This window comes from Puma concolor, chromosome E3, assembly GCF_028749965.1.
Source record: "Puma concolor isolate L17-30 chromosome E3, mPumCon1.1.hap2, whole genome shotgun sequence".
NCBI classification, from domain to species: domain Eukaryota; kingdom Metazoa; phylum Chordata; class Mammalia; order Carnivora; family Felidae; genus Puma; species Puma concolor.
The window spans coordinates 26,645,603-26,664,609 of NC_141682.1; the positions used below are offsets into that span (position 1 = coordinate 26,645,603).

The window sequence follows — 19,007 nt, forward strand, 5'->3', positions numbered from 1 at the left end:
TGCTGTCTTAATGCTAATGCTTTGCTGGAGGGAAAAACAACCTTAGGGTGACAGTAGCTAGGCCTCCAGTATCCTGGGAGTCTTCTTTAGCATATGAACTCCCACGTATATAACCAGTCTATCCACAGGGTCCTGGGCAGCTCTTTCTGCCCAAGGGTTTTGTCCCCTGGCTTTAATACAATCACCTTTTTGCACCAAAGACATCTTCAAGAATTCTTTCCTGGCTGTCAGCTCCAAACCCCATGAACCCCCCACATCACCCCAAAACCTCATCAGAAACCACGAGTGCCCCTGAGGTGGGAGAGTGACTGTCATATTGGAGGAGTGACAAGAAGGCCAGTGTGGCTGCAGCAGGGAGTGGGAGAGAGGCTAGGAGAGGAGACAAGGGCCAGCTTTCCGCCCTCCAGGTCCCTTGCAGCTCACTTTGGCCAGTCAGCTCCGTTAACCCTTCCAACAGCCCTGTGAGTTCTATGCCATTTTACACGTGACAAAACTGAGCCTCAGAAAGGGTGAGCGACATGCCCAAGGCCACCCAGCTATTCAGGGACAGAGCTGCGATTCCAATTCCAATCTTTAGACACTTCTGTGCCACCCTGTACCACTCTAGGCCAGGATGTATTTTGTTTCTGGTGCTCCCTGTGACCTCCAGCCCCACCCCTGTGCTTGGGCAAGCTCCTCTCAGCAAGGGCAGGGCCTTCTTACCCAACAATGGCCATTCTTCTCCAGGGCCACCCTGGTCTCCAGAACCCCAGAATGTGGAACACTGCTGCTCAGGCTGCTGTGGTTCCCGTGTGTCTGGGAAGGGTCTTCATTTCTGCCTCTGGATTTCTTTAGGAAACTCGGCGGCCTCCGGGTCCTACTCTGTCACAAAGGGAAACCAGGAGTCTGTTCTTCAGGCCACGACTTCCCTCCTCAAGTGCCCCGGAGTTTGCTGCCCCAGCTTGGCCCAGTGGGCCTGCGTGTAACCAGACTTCCTACAGGTATGGCTTTGAATGAAATGGCAATTCTGATGGATGGGCCCTGCCCTGGCCACATTCCTTCTGCCAGAATGGTTAAAATTTAAGTGTGGTTTACTGAGAAGATGGCTACACATTAGTATCACCTAAAGAAACTCACCGCACCCCAAACAGACCAATGAAATTACACCTAGTGTATTTGGGTTCAAACATCAGTATTTTCTTGAGGTTCCCCAAGAGATTCTAATGGGCGGCAATGGTTGAGAATCACTGAAATACACTGTGGGGTTTGTGTGAGAATTAAATTAGATAATTTGTTCATTCATTCATTAAAAAACATTCACTGAGTTCCAGATCTGGACAAGGCACTGTTCTAGGAGGTGGGAAAACAGCTGTGAACAAAGGCACTTACAGGAAAAAGTTTAGAAATATAAACTGTGGAGCCCCTGGATGGCTCAGTGGGTTAATCGTCCGACTTCAGCTCAGGTCATCACCTCACAGTTAGTGAGTTCAAGCCCCATGTCGGGCTCTGTGCTGACAGCTCAGAGCCTGGAGTCTGCTTCGGAGTCTGTGTCTCCCTCTCTCTCTCTCTGTCCCTCCCCTGCTCTGTCTCTCAAAAATGAATAAATGTTAAAAAAAATTTTTTTTTAATAAAAAAATAAAGCATGTACACTCAGAAATAATAATACAGGATTTGAAGCAAATGGGGGTGATGTGGCTGAGAATGCTGGAGGCAAAGGTAGTGGGGAGACAGAGTGGCCTGGGAAGACCCCCCCCTCAGAGGAGCTGGTGTTAGGGACTTGAATGACCAAAAAAGGTTACAGATCAGGAAAAGGGTGTTCCAGGCAGAGGCAAAGGTCCCAAGCAGTGTCTGCCTTAGGAGAGGGAAGGAACCGGCCTGGCTGACATGCTGACATAGGAGGGAGAGCACAGGGCTGAGGTCACAGGAAACGGGATGATGGAGTCCTGAGATGCCACCATATTGTATGTGATGGCAGGCCCCTGGCTTCTCCATAAGACAGTGATGTGATCTAAGCTGTGTTTTAGAAGGAAATCTCTAAATTCTGTGTGATGAATGGATTGGGGGGAGAGCAAAAAGAATATAAGTAGAGAGGAGGCCACTGCTCCAGCTGGACCAAAGACGATGCTGGCTGGGACAGGAGGCTCTCAGTGTTGGAGACCAGGGACATTTAGTGCTCAGAGCAGTGGTAACTGGTAGAAAGGCCCTCTGCATTAAATACTCTTATTCTTATTTATTCTTATTCATAAGAGTTTTCTATGATGGCACTCCTCCCTGTGTGGGGGTGGAGGGTAGAGGCTGGATCTAGGCTTGGAATTGGCTGTGGCTGGGGCTGAGGGTTCCCCAGAGGGACACAGAGGAGCCACCAGGATTATCAGGCCAGAGCGGTGGGTGCAGGGAGAACCGGGGTTCCGGACAGGAGCAGGGGTCTGGGTGGGGTTGAGGGTACAGTGTCAGGGGTTGAGTCACAATGGGGTCCAGAGTTTGAGGAGGAGCTCTGTGATGAATCAAGGCTGAGCTGTGGTCAGAGAGGGTCGCAGGAAAGAGTAAAGGGTGTGGTGTGGAAGGTGGAAGGTGGTGGAAGAGAAAGAGAAATGGGGCGGGGGGGAGACAGAGAGAGAGAGAGACACACACACACACACACACAACCTGCCCCCCTCCCACTCTTTTCCTGGAAATGTATATAGTTCACTTTTTTGCTCCCTTCATTTGCTAAACAAAATTCAACTGAGTAAATTTTAAAGATCTTATTGGCTTTATTCAATGATTAATGAATCAGGCAGTATCCCATGTAGCAGATGTTTGTTTGCTTTCATGTTTATTTATTTATTTTGAGAGAGAGAGAGCATTCATGAGCACAAGCGGTGGGAGGATTAGAGAGAGAGGGAGAGAGAGAATCCCAAGTAGGCTCCCCTCTGGCAGCACAGAACCCAACTGGGGGCTCGATCCCATGAACCATGAGATCATGACCTGAGCTGAAATCAAAAGTCAGACACTTAATGGACTGAGCCACCCAGGCACCTCTTTGCTGGTTTCTTTTTTTTTTTTTTTTACAAGTATTCCTCAGCTTTGTTATTTGTATATTTGTTTATTCCTATTGAAATGTAATTAACCTAGAGTATTATATTAGTGTCTGGTGTGCAATACGATTCAACATTTCTATGCATTACTCAGAGCTCATCACAATAAGTGTACCCTTAATCCCCTTCATCTGTTTCACCCATCCACTCACCCACCTCCCCTCTGGTAAACTCCAGTTTGTTCTCTGTATTTAAGATTCTGTTTTTTTGTTTGTCTCTTTTTTTTTCTTTGTTTATTCATTTGTTTTGTTTCTTAAATTCCACATATGAATGAAATCATATGGTGTTTGTCTTTGTCTTACTTATTTCATTTAGCATTATACTCTCTAGATGTATCCATTGCAAATGGCAAGATTTCATTTTTTTTTTTATGGCTGAATAATATTCTGTTGTATGTATACACCACATCTTCTTTACCCATTCATCTATGGATGTACACGTAGGTTGCTTTCATCTCTTGGCTATTGTAAATAATGCTATAATAAACATAGCGTTACTTTATTTTTTCAGATTAGTGTTTTTGTTTTCTTTGGGTAAATATCCATCAGTGGCATTACTGGATCATATGGTAATTTCAGTTTTAATTTTTTGAGAAAACTCCACCTTGTTTTCCACACTGGCTGCATTCCTACCACACAGGATTCCTATCCACACAGTTTGCATTCCTACCAATAGTGCAAGAGGATTCCTTTTTCTCCACATCCTTGCCAACACTTGTTATTTCCTGTCTTTTTGAGTCTAACCATTCTGACAGGTATGAGGTGGTATCTCATCATGGTTTTGATTTGCATTTCCTTGACAGTGAGTGATACTGAGCATCTTTTCACGTGTCTTCTGGCCATTAACATGCAGGACTACTCTTGTCAAAGGTCTTTGGGGGAGCCCACCATAGCCCTGATCAGCCTGGCCTGCACTCCGATGCTCTGCCATCCACTCAGGCCAAATGACTCGCTTTGGTTGATTTCATTTGACTGCGTGGTTCTCTCTCTTTTTTTTTTTTTAACGTTTATTTTTGAGAGAGTGTGTGAGCAGGGGAGGGGCAAAGAAAGAGAGGTAGACACAGAATCCAAAGCAGGCTCCAGGCTCCATACTGTCAGCACAGAGCCTGATGCAGGGCTCAAACCCACGAACCCATGACCTGATCCAAAGTCAGGCACTTAACCAACTGAGCCACCCAGATGCCCCTGATCGCATGGTTCTCAACCTACAGACTGCAAGACAGAATTATCTGTGACTATCAATGGCAACACATGGATCTCATTTGGACCCCAATTCAATCAAACTTTAAATTATGAGATAACTGGGTTAATTTTCACACTGTTTGGATATTTGATAAGAAGTTATTGTTCATTCTGTTAAGTAGGATAATAGTATTGTGGTTATGTTTTATTTTTAAAAAAATACCTTTTAACAATTCATAATTCATTATTTATGGATGAAATAATGTTAAGATATGGGACTAGCTTCAAAACAGTTCAGGGCAGGAGGTGATAAGAATGTAAACAAGATTGGTAGTGACAGTAAACCTAGTTGAATGATGCTGGAGGCACACCAACCAGTCTACTTTTGCATATATTCAAAATTTTCCAAATAGAAAGTTAAAAATAAAAGAATCATTTGGGGAGCTTTTAAAACATACAGCTATCTGGGCACTACTCTAGTTATTCTGAATTAGTTGGTCTGGGTGGAGGCCTAGCATAAGTACTGTTTAAACAGCTCTATGTGAATTTCAGGATAAGAAGTGCTAATGGAGCACAGGTTCTTTATCATATGCCCACAACTACCTTGGGAGGCAGGCACTACTCACTCATTCTACAGATGGAGATGCTAAGCTCTAACAGTGGACTTACAAATTTGAGGAGTCCAAGATCTAAGGTGTGAGTGAAGTGTAGGGGCATGGGCAGCATGGTGATTTAGACGCTAAGTTTGAGAACTTTTCAGGCAGAGAGGCAGATAATGAATACTTTTGGTGTCATTGGCCACATACAGTCTCTGTTGCAACTACTGAACTTGGCCGTTATAGTTAAAGCAGCCAGACAATAGCAAAAGAATGGATGTGGCTGTGATCCAATAACACTGAATTTACAAGAACAGGCAGGGAGTCAGTTTGCTGAATGCTGGTTTACACCACAGGCATTGGGCTTAGATGTACCTGAGCCCATGTGCTCCTTCATCTACCTGTTGGGTGGTTTTGTATGAGTCTCCACCTTGGTGAAGGGGGCATCATAACTGTACCTACCTCATAGACATGCTGTAAGGGTTAACAAGATGGTGAAGGTAAAGCTCAAATACTAGCTTAATACATAATGATGTTACTTAGTATTATGGGCTAGCCTGATACCGGGTACTGGGGCTGCAATGGTCAGCAAAGAGTCAGGGTTGGGGTTTCAGTGCATAGGAGAAACAGGGTAGGGTCCCTGTGATACTGTGATTTGTAAGTGTTACACAAAATTCACCCTAGGAAATTCGAAGATCCAATTGGTTTTATTAAGCAATTCATGACTCAGGCAGCATCCAATCTAGCAAGTAGAGAGATGCTCCCAGGGGTTGTACAAAATGGAAGGTTTTTATAGGCAGGAGAATGGGGCAACATGTTATTAGCCAACAAATGAAAGTATTGTTTCAGGCCAGAGCATCTTTTGTTGGGAAGGTAAAAGCATGTTTTTTTGTTGTTTTTGTTGTTTTTGTTTTTTTTAATCATGCAGATTATCTTACTACTGCTGATCAGGAAATTTCAGGTTGACTTTTAAAAGGTCACATTCCTATGTATACAATGGAATATTACCCAGCCATCAAAAAGAATGAAATCTTGCCATTTGTAACTACTTGGACGGAGCTAGAGTGTATTATGCTAAGCAAAATAAGTCAGTCCGAGAAAGACAAATACCATATAATCTCACTCATATGTGGAATTTAAGAAACAAAACAGATGAACATGTGGGAAGGAGAAAAAGAGAGAGAGAAGGAAACAAACCGCGAGAGACTCTTAAAGATGGAGTACAAACTGGGTGTTGATGGAGGGAGGTGGGTGGGGGATGGGCTAGATGGGGGATAGGTACTAAGGAGGGCACTTGTTATGACGAGCACTGGGTGTTGTATGGAAGTGATGAATCACTGAATTCTGTTCTGAAACCAATGCTGCACTGTATGTTAACTGACTAGAATTCAAATAAAAATTTTAAAGAAAAAAATTACAAATAGAAGGTCACATTCCTGGGGTAGGTTGAAACTGCAATTAAGTCTTGCTTCCTATGGGGGGGGTGCAAATTACTCTATTGGGGCTTGTTTTTCTTTTTTAACATAAATATATATATTTGGGCATTCAGATGACCAGATACATTCTGATATTTATTTGGTCTTCATCCATAGTTCCTGGACCAAAACCCTTGGAATTTCCTGAGCAATAAAAGCAAAGGAGCATCTTTTGTTACAACATTTGGTCTCTTGTCTTCAGTTCCTAAAAAAAATGCTTCAGAGCATAAACCACAGGGTACTCAGAACCCCTTTCTTTAAAAAGCAAAACAAACCAAAAAAACCCATTCTTACAATTTGAGTCCCGACTTGCAAGTGCCTGGTCCCTGCTGTGAGTTTCAAAGGCCTGCTTTGCAACCCCAAATCAAAAATCTGGCTCTGTTCTCTGTTGCAGTCTCAGCCCTCCCCTCCAAGGCAGGACTTGATTGAATGATGGAAGGTACAGGGTATCAGGGTGGGGGAGCCTCAGTTAATGTCTCAAAATATTGTCCACTGCACCCATTTTGCAGTGGGTCACTAGAGAGACAGTATATCATTGTGGTTAGGGGCATGGATTCTGTAGCTAGATTGCCTGGGTCTATGACCTATGAGCTGTGTGACCTTTCTGTGCCTTGTTTTATAGTCATTAAATGAGGATTATAATAATGCTATTCCTACCTCATAGGGTTGTCATAAGAGATGTGATGGCATGGAAGGCACTGGAACAGTGCCTGGCACATGACAAGTATGTTAAGTATCTTTTTACTCATAAAATTTAGAGCTAGAGTTGGTCACATTCTCTATATTTTAGGCCGAAAAATTACATTAGATCTATTTTTTAAAAGCCTTCAGATAGTCTGACAAACCTATTTCCCAGGCAAAAATCATTTTTTCATTCTTTCATGTATTTATTCTCACCACTTGTCCATTTTCCTACCATAAATACCAGGTGCTAGGATTACAGCAGTCAACAAAGAAGTTAAAATACTTATAAATTTAATCCAAAGGTGTGACGTAGAATATACCTGCTATAGGTCATTTCCTTTTCTTTCTTTCTTTCTTTCTTTCTTTCTTTCTTTCTTTCTTTCTTTCTTTCTTTCTTTCTTTCTTTCTTTCTTTCAAGTTTATTTATTTTGAGAGAAGAAAGAGCGTGAGCAGAGGAGGACCAGAGACAGAGAATCTCAAGCAGGTTTGGTGCTGGCAGTGCTGAGTCCAACACAGGGCTCCATCCCACAAACCGTGATATAATGTCCTGAGCCAAAACCAAGAGCTGGACGTTTAACTGACTCAACCACCCAGGCACCCACTCCTACCTGCTATAGGTCTTCTTCTTCAAGACACTCAGGTAGTCCACGCTACACAGAGAAATAGCTCTATGCTTCAGGAGTACTTACAAAGATCTGAAGAGGTGATTCTATGCTCTAAATTGTTAGGGAAGACAGGAAGACATAATTAGGGAAAGTGGAACTTACAGAAAGGAAGCTTCTGATCCAGACCATTCTACCATTCTAACAATTAAAAAATGTAGAAAGAAAGAAAGAAAGAAAGAAAGAAAGAAAGAAAAGAAAGAAAAGAAAGAAAATGAAAAAAAGAAAGGAAAGGAAAAGAAAAAAAACAATGTACTTTTATAGGAAAGTACCTAGGATATATTTCACATTATGGAGCAAGAAAATCAGAACACTGAACAATATGCATAGCTGAGTCCATTTATGCTTAAAATTGTACATTCAAATGTGCATTTATATAGGAATTTTCAATATGTATAAGGATCCATTCCAAACTGTTAATAGTAGCTTTCTCAGAGGTGGGACTATGAGAGACATTTTTATTTTCTACTTAACATGTTTTTATTGTATTGCTTGGAATTTTTACAAGTGTGACCTACAATTATGGCTTAAAAAAATGTTTGTTTATTTATTTATTTTGAGAGAGAGAGAGAGGGAGGCAGAGGGAGAAAGAGAATTCCAAGCTGACTCCATGCTGTCAGCACAGAGCCCGAGGGGCTCAATTCCTGGCACCTCATGACTTTTAAAAGAAATATTTACAGTTGAGAAAAACTGTTCAAAAATCAAATGGGATACATGAATGAGAAGTGAGGTCATGAGCTTCCCATTATAAGGTGCATTCAAGCAGGAGCTGGAGGAGTGTGAAGCAGAAGCGGTGATGGGGAATTTACCCCTTATTTCTGGGGTCCAGAGGCTCATCCCAGGACTCTGGAGTGGGACTCATCTCTACAATAGTCTCACCTATTGCCTGGGAAGCCAGTGGGCTCAAATGCTGGCATGTGATTTGGCTTTGTGGAGCTCTGAGCAGGGCCCTGCTGCTCTGAACTATCCCTGCACAGTTTACGTAGGGGCTGAGGTTAAGCTAACACTTTGCATCTCTTCCAGTGCTACTGCCATGTGTGGGCACTGCTAGGGAGCAGTGGGCCATGGTCGGGCTGTGTTCTCCATAAACAAACTGGCTGGGCAGGGAAGGAGAGTCGGGGAGGGAATGATGACCTGGTGCCCTACCACCTGGGTTGATAAGGGCTCCTGTTCCTCCTTGTGGCCCTACAAAATAGCCATGGAGCTGCTATGGATCTCCCTGCTGCTGGCTGCCTCTCGCGGCTCCACTGTCCAGGGCTTCCCAGAGGAGGACGTCAAGGAAGCCAGCATCAACATATCCCAGCCTTTGCATATTGTGGAGGAAGGCAACCTGCTGGTGCTAACACCTGCTGGCCTGACCCAGATGCTGAACCAGACCCGCTTCCTCATGGTGCTCTTCCGTGAGTGTCCCCCACTCCTGGGTGATGGGTGATGGGTAGGGTGAGATCTATCTCTTTGCTCCTGGAAGCCAGAGAAGTCTTATATATTGCTGAACAGATGAGAACACATATTATTAACATATTTAAAATTAATATGGATATACTATCATTCCCGATTTCCAGATGAGAATGCTGAGGTCCAGGGATGTTAAGCAATTTGCAAAATACTACGCTCGATTTAGTCTTGATTTGTATGTTGCTCCTCTGTACCACTGAAGGTAAAAAGCCAACTTTTACTCATCAGTGTCTTTACATTCTGAAATTCAACTTTCCCCTCTGTTACGAGGGCAGGAGCATCCCGACCATACTGGATTGTTGTAAAGATTAAATGAGATAACATGTTAAGTGGCTGGAACACAAGCAGAGGGCAATAAATGGTGGCAGCTATGGGCAAGCTCTTGAGCAAAGATTTGCAGACCATCACCTTTATCTGAACTCTGCCTGTCCACTTTTGTTGTTTGGACTGTTGTTCTTCATTTCAGTGGACATTTCTTCTTTTCCCTGGGGCACTGGGCACAGAGCTGTGCCCTTGGGAGGGATTTTCATAACAGCCCTCACACAGCCAGTACTAACTGTGTGCTGGGCACTGTCCTTAGTGCCCCACGAAACGTTAAGTTAGTTGATCTTCACAACAACCCAGCATGGTGGCACCATTTGTCTCCCTATTTTATAGCTGAGGAAACAGAAGCTCAGAGAGGCCAAGTGATTTGCCCAAGGTCACAGAGCTCACAAGTGGGGACTACAAACCCTGTGCCACACCACTTCCCACGTGCAAGGATTGGGAGGATACAGAAAGTAGATGTCAACACTGGATTCCAGAATCCTGCTTCCAAAGCCACTCCTGGGAAATGTCTGGCTGTGTGTCAGTCCCCAAAGACCTGCTGCTGGGCTGTACCTGGCCTGACTAGCATCCAGATTCCCTGAAGCCTGGCAAGGACTCAGGTTCCAGAGCTGGGCAGTGAGGTACAAGTGCTGCCCCTTCTTGGTTTCTGCCCCTTTCCATGCAGCCCCTCCCCCTACATTCTCTTCTCCTCCTCTTGGTTGCTGCTGTGGCATAGCCCTTTCTCCCTTCTGTCAGTTTGCCTTCCACTAACCCTGATGCCTCAAAGGCTTCCTTTTCTCTCCAGTGTGACCAGTGCATGTCCTGGGATGAAGTTCAGTGCTTAGAGGTTCACGGTCCTAGGCTCAAACGCAGCACTCTGCCACTTACTGGTCAGATGACCTTGAGCAGGTGACCTGGATCACTCTGAGCCTCTCTTTACTTGGCTGTGAAATAGGGAATTTAGCAATAGGATATAATTCCTAGTGAGCTTCTCACAGTGCCTAGTGCATAATATGAGCTTAAGAAATGTTTTGGCTGCCATTCTCTTTATCATTATTAGATTCCTCTGCACAAACATGCTAATAATTTCTCCCTTGCAGGTTGCTGTGGTGATGAAAATGGGTTCAAGTATGCAGTCATGAGTGCCTAGTGAGCACCCATTGGGCACAACTATTATTATTGCATTCTGATTCATCCTACTTTTACTCAGCTCTGCTCAGTGCCAGGCCTTGGGTGGGTCCGATGGGAGCCCCAGAGTAAAGAGGCCTTGGTTTCTGCTCTCCGAGACTTTGTAGTTGAATCCATACTCATGCCATTAGAATAGTCTGAACTGTATACACTGAGTGTCTCATGGAGAAGTGACAGCTTGGAATTGTCCTCAGAAATGGTTCTCCAAGCTGCAAACCAGCTGAGCAGCCTCCTCTGGCTTAACTCCTGCATCCTCGCATCCTAGAATGCGCTAGGGTCTCCAGTCCAATTCAAATGCATCTTGAAACTTGAAGGTTGGCCTGAAGTGAGAGAAATCTTCACTATTTGGCCTCCCAGTGATGCCCAGTGATGGGCAATCTTTAGCCAGAGCAGTGGAGTGAACCCTTTGGAATCTATTGTTACTGACATCAGTATTTACCAAAGACCACATGCCAAGCACTGGTAAATCCTAAAGTGTTTTCTTGTTGTTGTTGTTGTTGTTGTTGTTGTTGCTTTTTATAACTTGACTCACCCACACACTTTGTCTATAGATGACATCAAGGTTTGGAGTAAAGTACACAAGTTTGGGAGCCAGGCAAGCCTGAGTGTAAAGTTCACTGCCATGAACTAGATATGTGGCCTAAGGTACATTTCTTTGTTTCTCACCTTCTTTATCTGTGAAGTGGGAATAATGAAAGTGGTAGAGTCATTATAGGGATTGACTAAATATCTATGAAGGATCTGGCACATGGAAAATGCTCAGTAAATGAGTCTTCATCCTCCCTTGGCCCCAAACACATGATCAACTTTCTATCAGTTAGGACTGGGTTCAGCTTCAAGGAATAAAAAAAAAAATCTGCTAATGATGACTTAAATCCAAGATTTATCTCATATTCTCATATGTAGACCAGGGATAGGCAATCAATGGCTGTCCTAGCAGCTTCACAGTATCAAGGACCCAGGCTCCTCCTATCTTCTTGCTCCATCACCCCTGATATATTGTATGTAGCTTGCGGTCACAAGATGGTTGTGGCACTTCTTGCATTGCACTGCACATTTTGCTAGGGAAAAAGAGGGACAGGCAAATAGCAAAAGGACAAAATACATGTCAGCCAAGTATGTTCCTTGAAAAAAACAAAAACAAAAAAAAACTTTTTCAGAAGCTCCACCAGTGACTTTTGTTATATCTTATTGGCTAGAACTGTGCCATGGCTATTCCCAAATGACGAGTCTGAGATGGTGAATATTTTAGGTTTCTGTCCTCAATGGTTCAGGAAGCAAAGAGCTTGGGAATGGCTGATTCACAGTATTTGCCACAAGATCCAAGGTTGTAGGCTAATTTAAGTGTGCCAACATCTTACTAGTTCTTTGTACATTGTGGCTCAATTTTTAATGCTAGATGAATGAAGTCCTTTAATGAAACGAATTCTAAAAATGATTGCCCACCTTTGTACCCAAACTCTTTCATTGTTCTGATTTTGATTAGATATTTTAAAGATCACTGTGTTTGGGAAAGCTAACTGCTATAACAAACCCCAAATCTAGTTTTGTATAGGTTGATTTCTTAAATCTTAGTCTCAGGCAGGTCTGCAGAGAAACTTTGCTCCATACAGTCATTCAAGTGCCCAGGGTCCTTCCATCTAGTGACCCAAGCATCCCTTAGGGCCTAGGGTACTCCACTGAATCCTCTGCCTCCAGCCAGGAAATGGATTGAGAGACACAGGACATGCTTCTGGGCCAGGCCAGCCCTGGAAATGGTGCACATCAGTGTTATTCAAAGTGTGGTCTATGGACCAGCAATGCCAGCATCACATAGGAGCTTGTTAGAACTGCAAAATACCAGGCCTTGCTCCAGACCTACTGAGTCAGAGTCCCAGGTGATTCACATTCATATTACAGGGTGAGAAGCACTGTTTAACACCACTTCTGCCTGCATTCCAATGGCCATAGCTCTGCAAGAGAGGCTGGGAAACAAATTCCAATAGTATAAATGAAGAGGCAAAAGAAACAGGTTTTGGGGAACACGTGGCATTATCTGTCTTAATCACATTATGTAAAAGCCTTGAAACGGCTTTTGATCAAATGCAACCTGAAGCTGGGGTGGCTGAGAGGCAGCCGGGTGGTATAAGATCTTCTAGACATTGAACCACCAGGAATAGTTTTCTCTTCTGGGCAGGAATATCAGCAACTGTTTCCTACGTAGGGTTGGCTTTATGGACTGTTTGGCTCAGGTTAAGTTTCCAAGGACAACTCATTCCCAAATCCAATAGGCGCTTGCCAGTCCTCACCTTCCTTGACCTAGAGTACTCCAATCTGAGACCCAACCTGAGCCCCTTCGCTCCTTGGTGCCCATGAGCCCATTCCCTTCTGGTTCCCTTTGATCTCTCTGGCGCACTTCTCCGTTCTTTATGGCTCCTCTTCTTTCCTGTTATCCTGAAATCAAGGATGTAACAGGCAGCCCATAGACACAAGATGGCCAGCAGGTGGGTTATGTTTGGGCCACACAGTGTTTTAATTTTTTTTTAAATGTTTATGTATTTTTGAGAGAGAGGCACATGTGGGGTTGGGGCAGAGAGAGAGAGGGAGACACAAAATCCGAAGCAGGATCTAGGCTCTGAGCTGTCAGCACAGAGCCTGACACAGGGCTCAAACCCACAAACTGTGAGATCATGACCTGAGCTGAAGTCAGAACCTCAACCAACTGAGCCATCCAGGTGCCCCTAGGCCACACAATGTTTTAAAAATCGAGAGATTTCACAATTATAATTGAATTTACATCTGCTCTTAAAGAAATAGAAGATCTGGAGGCACAGGCCCACATTCTTGCAATGTGACAACTGGCTTAAGCTGAGTAGAGATTTTCCTTTTGGATCAGAAACCATGCCTGTTAGTTCACCACATCTCTATCCAGCCAACCCCACACAGTCACACTCCCTGCCTCACCCCTGTATCATTTGAGTCTGTGTCACCCCATCTGAAATGCAGGTCCCAGTCTCTTCTTATTTGGTGCGGTCTGAGTGATGTTACTTGAATCAGGAAATTCGGGCATGTGACGGCATCAGCTGCCCTGGGTCCTAGAGCCTCCTCAGCTGGCTTGTGCAGCCACTTCATAGCACCGTGGAACAAAAACACTCTTTTTTGTGCCTTTAACCTTGATAGTTCCCAGAAGGGAAAATGTGATTGTGTCATTTTTGCTTCCATCCAATGTGAAGCATTCCTGATGTGTAAAATTCCATCAAAATAGTTCTGAGACTCTGATCTCCATCTAGCCCAGGCTGTTAATGGTTTCCTTCAACCTTGGCGCCAGGGTACATGCTGGGTTTTACTTCGAGCCCATGGAGTAAGATCTTGTAGGGGAGATCCAGTATGGGCTATTTGCACAAGCCTGCGAGCAGGGCAGGCATTTCCACTTTGTTGACTGACTCCTCCAGCCGGTTCCCCACATCTCTCATCCATCCCAGAATGTGGGCCAGCACTTACACATCTGTTTTATGGTTCCTTTCAGGGAAGAACTGAGAACCCTGCAGCTCTATTCCACCTGAAGTAGAACTGTAAACTAATGGTTTGCACAGCTCAGACATCCAAGAAGAAGACCTCTGTCTTTTCTTTTTTGCAGTGGCCCAGAGATGATCCTGGACTTTCAATGTTGAGCCATACACTTTGCATGACACAACACACATCTCAACACACATTTACCCTTCCAAAACTGGTGCAGCAGACACAAAAGAAAAGGAAACTGTCCTGCCCACATAAGAACACAAATCTCTGCCCAAGTGACTGCTCTGTTTTAATCAGGCAGAAGGGGGAGTCCATGGTTCTTCGAGGCTTTAACTGACATCTTATAATTCAGGGATTGACACTGAACCTGGGGCTACAGACAGAGTCAATCAATTTTACATTCCTTAATGACATTTAATGACAACCAATTTGAATACTTTAAACTTAAAGCATTCCCACCAGCAGGTATTTCAAAGCAGTAAACACCAGCAGAGATGTTGTTATCCAAAAGAGACAGTCAAGCTCATTACATCTGAATATTTGACTCCTTCCAATACTCAGTTTAAGTCAAAATGAGTTTTCAAAACCTGGAAGGCCTTCTAAAGTGACCTTTGGAAAATCTAATCCCTTGGGGAAAGTATGATAAACAGTTTTTTCTAGAAATAAATAGGCTCTTTACAACAAAATATTTTTCCAATATTGTCCCAGGGACATACTATATAGTAAGTCTCAAATCCTTAGTTGTTGCTCACTTCTTCATCTCTCTGAGGACTCCAGGCTCAAGAGTCAATTGTCAGTAGGACCCTTGCTCTTGCATGTCCCTCACATGTCTCAAATGCCACATGTGTTCAAAACAGGCCTCAGCATCTTTGATTTGCTCCCTACAACTTGCTTTTTCTCATGCCCTGCCTTAACTGACAGCACCACTATCCACCCAATGTCAAAATCATGAATCTCAAGGTCATTCTTGACTCTTCTCTTTTCTCACATCCAACCCATCACCCACCAGGTCCTGTTAATACCACCTCCTAAAGCCCTCTGCACTCTCCAGATTTCGCATCCCCCTGCCACTGCCTTAGTTCAGGTCACTGTGTTCCCCACCTAAAACACTGCAGTAGCCTTCTCAAGGGTCTCCCTGCCCCCTCCAGTGCTGTCCCTACAGCACACCCAGAGGTATTTTTTTTTTTCTGAAATCCAAGTCTGATTGGGTCACTTCCTGATTAAAAACCCTCAGTGATTCTCTAAGACCTCAAACTCCTTAACATGGCTACAGTGTCCTCTGCTTGGTCTAGACTTGGCCAACTTCCCCACTTCATTTGAGAGCTATGCTCTAGTCCCTGAATAATTTGTGGTCCTCAGGTAGGCCACACTGGCTCAAGCTTCAGGGCCTTTGCATTTACAATTCCCTGTGCCCACAGTGTCCTCCTTATACTACCTCATCTGGATTGTGAGGTTTAAGTTCATGAAGCCACCTTCTCAGGAGGCTGTGTCCACCCTTACTCCCACCTACACTGACTGGCAGGCCCTCCCATGCCGACACAATCCTGTGTACTCACCCTTTCATAGCATTTGCCAAACTGTATTGAAACGGCTTTTAAACTTGTGGGTTCCATGGGGGGGCAGGGGCCAAATCTCATTCATCTCTTGATTAGTAACATCTGGCATTGTGCATGGTAGGCCTGCATGAAATGTTGAATGAATGAGTGAATGAACTGAACTTGCCTTTGGCCATAATGTTCTGCATGAATGAGGCAAGGAGAGAAGGGTAGGCTACCTTTAGTGGGGAGAGGCCAAAATGAGATTCATCAGGAGCTGTGTCTAGGGTCATTTAGGAAGTGCCTCTAAAGCAGAGATGGCAAGAGTCCTGGGAACAGGTTAGACGATGATAATGATGATGATGAAGATGGCAATATGGATAAAGGATGGTGATGAAGATGAAGAAGATGATGATAATGGCCATTTATTGAGCATATGTATTCCAGGCACTGTACTTGGTCTCATCATCTCCATCTTACATTATGAGGTAAAGACTTCTTAGAAAGGCTGGAAAATTTGTTCAAAGTCATACAATTGATAAGTGGTACAGCCTGGATTTTAGACGAGGTCTGACACCAAATGTACAATCCATCTTACAAATCTGTGCTGTAGGGGCACCTGGGTGGCGCAGTCGGTTAAGCGTCCGACTTCAGCCAGGTCATGATCTCGCGGTCCGTGAGTTCGAGCCCCGAGTCAGGCTCTGGGCTGATGGCTCAGAGCCTGGAGCCTGTTTCCGATTCTGTGTCTCCCTCTCTCTCTGCCCCTCCCCTGTTCATGCTCTGTCTCTCTCTGTCCCAAAAATAAATAAACGTTAAGAAAAAAAACAAAAAAACAAAAAAAAACACAAAACTGTGCTGTAACTGAAATATTTATTTAGCGACTTACTTATTTTTCATTCATTCATTCATTCATTCATTCATTCATTCAATATTTATCAAATACCTGTTATGTGCCAGATAGACTTCTAGGCACAAAACAGATGGACATCCTTGCTTCGTGGCACTTAGGTCCTAAAGAGGGGAGACCCAAGATAAACAAATAAGTAAAAAATATAGTATGTCTTATGGTTAAAAGTGTTATGGAGAAAAACAGAAGAGCAACAGGAAGTGCAAAAAGTTAGTGGAAGTGACACTGCAAGTTTATTTAGGGTGGTCTGGGAAGGTGAAAATTCAGCAAGGAACTGAAGGCAGGAAGGCAGCAACCCATGCAGATAGCTGGGAGGAGTGCATTTCAGGCAGAGGGAACAGCAAGTGTAAAGGCCCCGGGTGGGAATGTGCCAGGATGGCTAAAGCTGAGGTGCTAAAGAAAGTGGGAGATCAGATCAGAAAGGAAGTACAGTCCTTTAGGGCCTTAAAGGCCATTATGATGGTCAGAGGAATTTGTTGGCTGACCCTTGAGGAACTAAAAGGGACGGATTACCATCCCGAAGTTCCTATCATCTGTGAGCACTTCTATACACTATACTGGCCCTATGGAATGGGAGAGGATTATTCTCAGAATACTTTTCCATGCTTGATCTAAAGTAGGGTTTCTCATATTCAGCACTACTGACACTTTGGCTGGATCATTCTTTGTTGTGTGTGCGTGGTGGGTGGGGGATGCACTGTAGGATGTTTAGTGGTATCCCTCACCTCTACCCACTGGATTCCAGCAGCACTCTAGTTGTAACAACCAGAAATGTCTCCAGATATGGCCAAATGTCCCCCATTGAGAACCACCATCTAAAGAAAGGCAGACTCCAGTTGCCTGTGCTGGGAGCTAATCTCCAGTCCCTACACTCACATTTCCCCATCCACCAGCCCCTCCCCTGATTCACACTGGCTTCTCAGAAAAAGGGAACCCAGGGTTATCTACTAAAGACCCAGGCAAATATTGATCCTTGGTCCATTAGCCATTAACACATCTACACATCACACAGACATTCAGAGACCAATTCCCTATTCTAACATGACCCTGGGTCTCATTTGCTTACACTAAAACCAGTGTGAGAGCCACAGAATAGACCCAGGCTTATACTGGATGACTTGGTGCTAGTCACCCTTGTGTCTCTTTCCCCAAGAACCAGAAGATCTGCTGAGGATCCTGACATTTCTATAAGACTCCCCCTTCCCAGAGAGAACCTAGTCAGAGCAAGATCAAGGGTTCCCCCACCTATGACATCAAAATAGTTAATGTTTTTCAGGCACTTTTGTGCCAGAGCTTTGAACACCTTGTCTTACTGTGTAGGATCATCTTAAGGTATAGGATCTATTAGTATCCCCATTCTATAGATGAGGAAACACAGGCACAGAGTTATTTAAAAAAACAACCTCCCTGAACTGCAGGTGCTATAAACCACCATAACTGTCTCTGTTTTATGAAACAACCTAATGAAGAAGTTCAATGAGTGCCATATAGTAGTATGTGTCAGACAATGAACTCTCTCTAGGTAGAGCTTAGGACCCAAAGAAGGCTGTACTTGCAAGAAGTCTCAGCCTCCCAGCAGAGGGCTCCCTACACACCCACAGCCCACTGGGCTCCACTCTGCCCAAGCAACAATGTACATCTGAATTGTTACCATACCCCAGCCAAACTGGCATTTCCAGTTGGCCAGGGCAGGACATAGGCACCAAGACCTGAGGAGTGTACACATTGATTTCATCTTTACAAGCTTGGAATTCAAGGTTCCAGAACCACAGGGGTAAAACTGATTTGCAAATTTTAAAAAGAAACCAGAAGACAGGACTGTAAATCATAAAGAGTGGATTTGGCTCTACAGATACTCTCTGTTCTGATGGAAACCACCCAGAGCAGGGGAGATGGAAAATGCATCCCATCCCTCCCTCCAGGAAAAGAAATCTTTTTCAGATCAGCTAACCTATATGGTCAGTTAGAGCATGAATCTGGGAGTCATCCAGTCTTGGGGCTGAATCTCAGCCTAACTGTGTACCAGCCATAAGACCTCTGGATTTCTATCTCTTGTCTGTAACATTCCTCACCTGGAATGGTAGATAACTCAGAGGTTGTTATGAGGATTAACCAGGATAAAGCATGTAACATTTAGCAAAGTGATTGGCACAGTGAGCGCTCAATAACTTGTTATCATCACCATCATCACCATCATCACCATCACCATCACCACCACCACCATCATCATCATCAGTGGAGTCATCCTTGACCTCTTTTCTTCACTCACACTCCACATCCAATCTATCATCTCCTCCTGTTTCTCTATCTCCAGTCACCTCCTCCTTCAAAATGTCTCCAGACTTTGACCAGTTCTTACCCCCTCCATTGCCATCACTCTGGCTCAAGCCATTATCACCTCTCACCTGGATTATTACAGAGGCCTCCCACTGGTCTCCCTGGATCTACCCCTTTCCCCTTCAGT

The 19,007-nt window shown here is 44.2% G+C and overlaps 1 protein-coding gene across 1 annotated transcript in view; it reads left to right on the forward strand.

Annotated features, from left to right (window-relative positions):
* The first annotated feature begins 739 nt into the window (after nt 1-739).
* PDILT (protein disulfide isomerase like, testis expressed) overlaps nt 740-19,007 on the forward strand; it is a 43,347-nt gene continuing 25,079 nt past the window's right edge. Inside the window, exons 1-2 of the mRNA XM_025916891.2 lie at nt 740-980; nt 8,851-9,054. Of these exons, the coding sequence (XP_025772676.1) occupies nt 8,853-9,054 (202 nt within the window). The 5' untranslated portion in view covers nt 740-980; nt 8,851-8,852. The remainder of the gene's footprint in view (nt 981-8,850; nt 9,055-19,007) is intronic.